The sequence below is a fragment of the Penaeus monodon genome, chromosome 31 (assembly GCF_015228065.2).
Source record: "Penaeus monodon isolate SGIC_2016 chromosome 31, NSTDA_Pmon_1, whole genome shotgun sequence".
Lineage (NCBI taxonomy): Eukaryota > Metazoa > Arthropoda > Malacostraca > Decapoda > Penaeidae > Penaeus > Penaeus monodon.
Genome location: NC_051416.1, coordinates 3,131,328 through 3,132,839, shown reverse-complemented (window position 1 = coordinate 3,132,839; position 1,512 = coordinate 3,131,328). Strand labels below are relative to the sequence as shown.

At 31.7% G+C, this 1,512-nt stretch overlaps 1 protein-coding gene across 3 annotated transcripts in view; it reads left to right on the top strand.

Annotated features, from left to right (window-relative positions):
* The window catches only part of LOC119592992 (sulfide:quinone oxidoreductase, mitochondrial-like), an 8,583-nt gene that overhangs the window by 5,772 nt on the left and 1,299 nt on the right, over positions 1-1,512 (top strand). For all 3 annotated transcript variants that reach the window (XM_037941879.1, XM_037941880.1, XM_037941877.1), the window contains exons 8-9: positions 504-623; positions 1,064-1,250. In XM_037941879.1, the coding sequence (XP_037797807.1) occupies positions 504-623; positions 1,064-1,250 (307 nt within the window). The remainder of the gene's footprint in view (positions 1-503; positions 624-1,063; positions 1,251-1,512) is intronic.

Sequence of the window (1,512 nt, the reverse complement as noted above, 5' to 3'; positions counted from 1 at the left end):
AGTGTATATGGCAGTATTTATGACTTGCATTTTCACACTGTCAGATTTTGTATTTCATTAAGTAGATACAAATATAAATTCAAGCCTCCTGATATACTTACCGTCACTTTTATTACTTAAAATCACTTTTATTTTGATGGTAATGTTGCTTGTATGCATTATCTGTATTTCTTTTTTGATTCAATAATATGTGAGATACGCACAAGTTCGACATGTGTTTTAATCCAATTTCAATTTATGATAACGGTAAACACAAGTTCCTCTCATTAGCATGAATATCCAACTAGTCCTTTACTTTACAGTGCTATGAATTCTACTCTGAAGAAACTTTGGTAGTTTCTTATATTTGATTTCACCTTTATGATAATTTTCTTTTAATGCAAAATATTATACTTTGTGCTGTTGAGGATGTGTTCATTGTTTATTGACACAGCTGCAAGATGTTACAACATTGTTATTAACAGACGCAGTGTTTTAATGCAGTAATGCTACTCTCTCTCCAGGTCGTGAAGGAACGAGACCTGACAGTAAACCTTCGTCACAATTTGGTCGAAGTCAAACCCGACTCAAGGGAAGCTGTCTTCCAGAATCTTGACAATCCTGAGGAATTTAAGACATTTGAGGTAAATATATAGTGAATCATTTGTGTTTTATGTAATATAATGTTTTGAAGGATTGATTTAATTGTTGCTTAGAGAAATTCACTTGTGAATTTGAAAATGTATTGTTAAAAAAGAAGTTTTTATGGTTAACAGATTACGTATTTCTTTCTCAAAGCAAAAAGTCTTTTTCTGCTTCTTTTATTTGTTTCTTTTCATATATATTGAATTGATTAGAATAAAAATTCAATAGTCATAATAAACATGATAAATAGAAATGTACAGTATGGCTATACTGAATTGATTAAGCTCTTCATTTTACTGAAGTTAGTTTTAGTTGAATGATACATGCCTGTTCTAAAGATCTTTCAGTAACATTTCCATGATCTTGTACATTATTCTGTTTATAACTAAGAAGTGTGTTGGTGCTAGATACACATTTCTTGTAAAAATTTACCTTCCAGTATGAAATGCTTCATGTAACACCCCCAATGAGCACCCCAGATGTGCTGAACCAGTGCACTGCATTAGTGGATGGAGCCGGCTACCTCAACGTCAAGAAGGAAACTACGCAGCATGTCGATTTCCCTAATGTGTTTGGTATTGGTGATTGCACTAATCTTCCAACGTCTAAAACTGCAGCTGCTGTTGGTATGTTTTTTAGAGGTTTAATTTTCAGTTTATAAATGATCTGCATGATATAGATTGTTATGAGGTAGTTTTCGTGCTCCAAAAGTACCATAGACAGAAGATTTGAATTATTTGTTTATCGGTTTCCTTTTATTTTCAAAATAAGCAAAGTCAGGAGATATGAGATGTTTTTTCGGTAGTGATTTAATAAACTAAAATAAGTCAAATATTAGCTTATTTTTTATGTAATTCATATAAGATTTGTGCTGAGGCTCAAGAATTA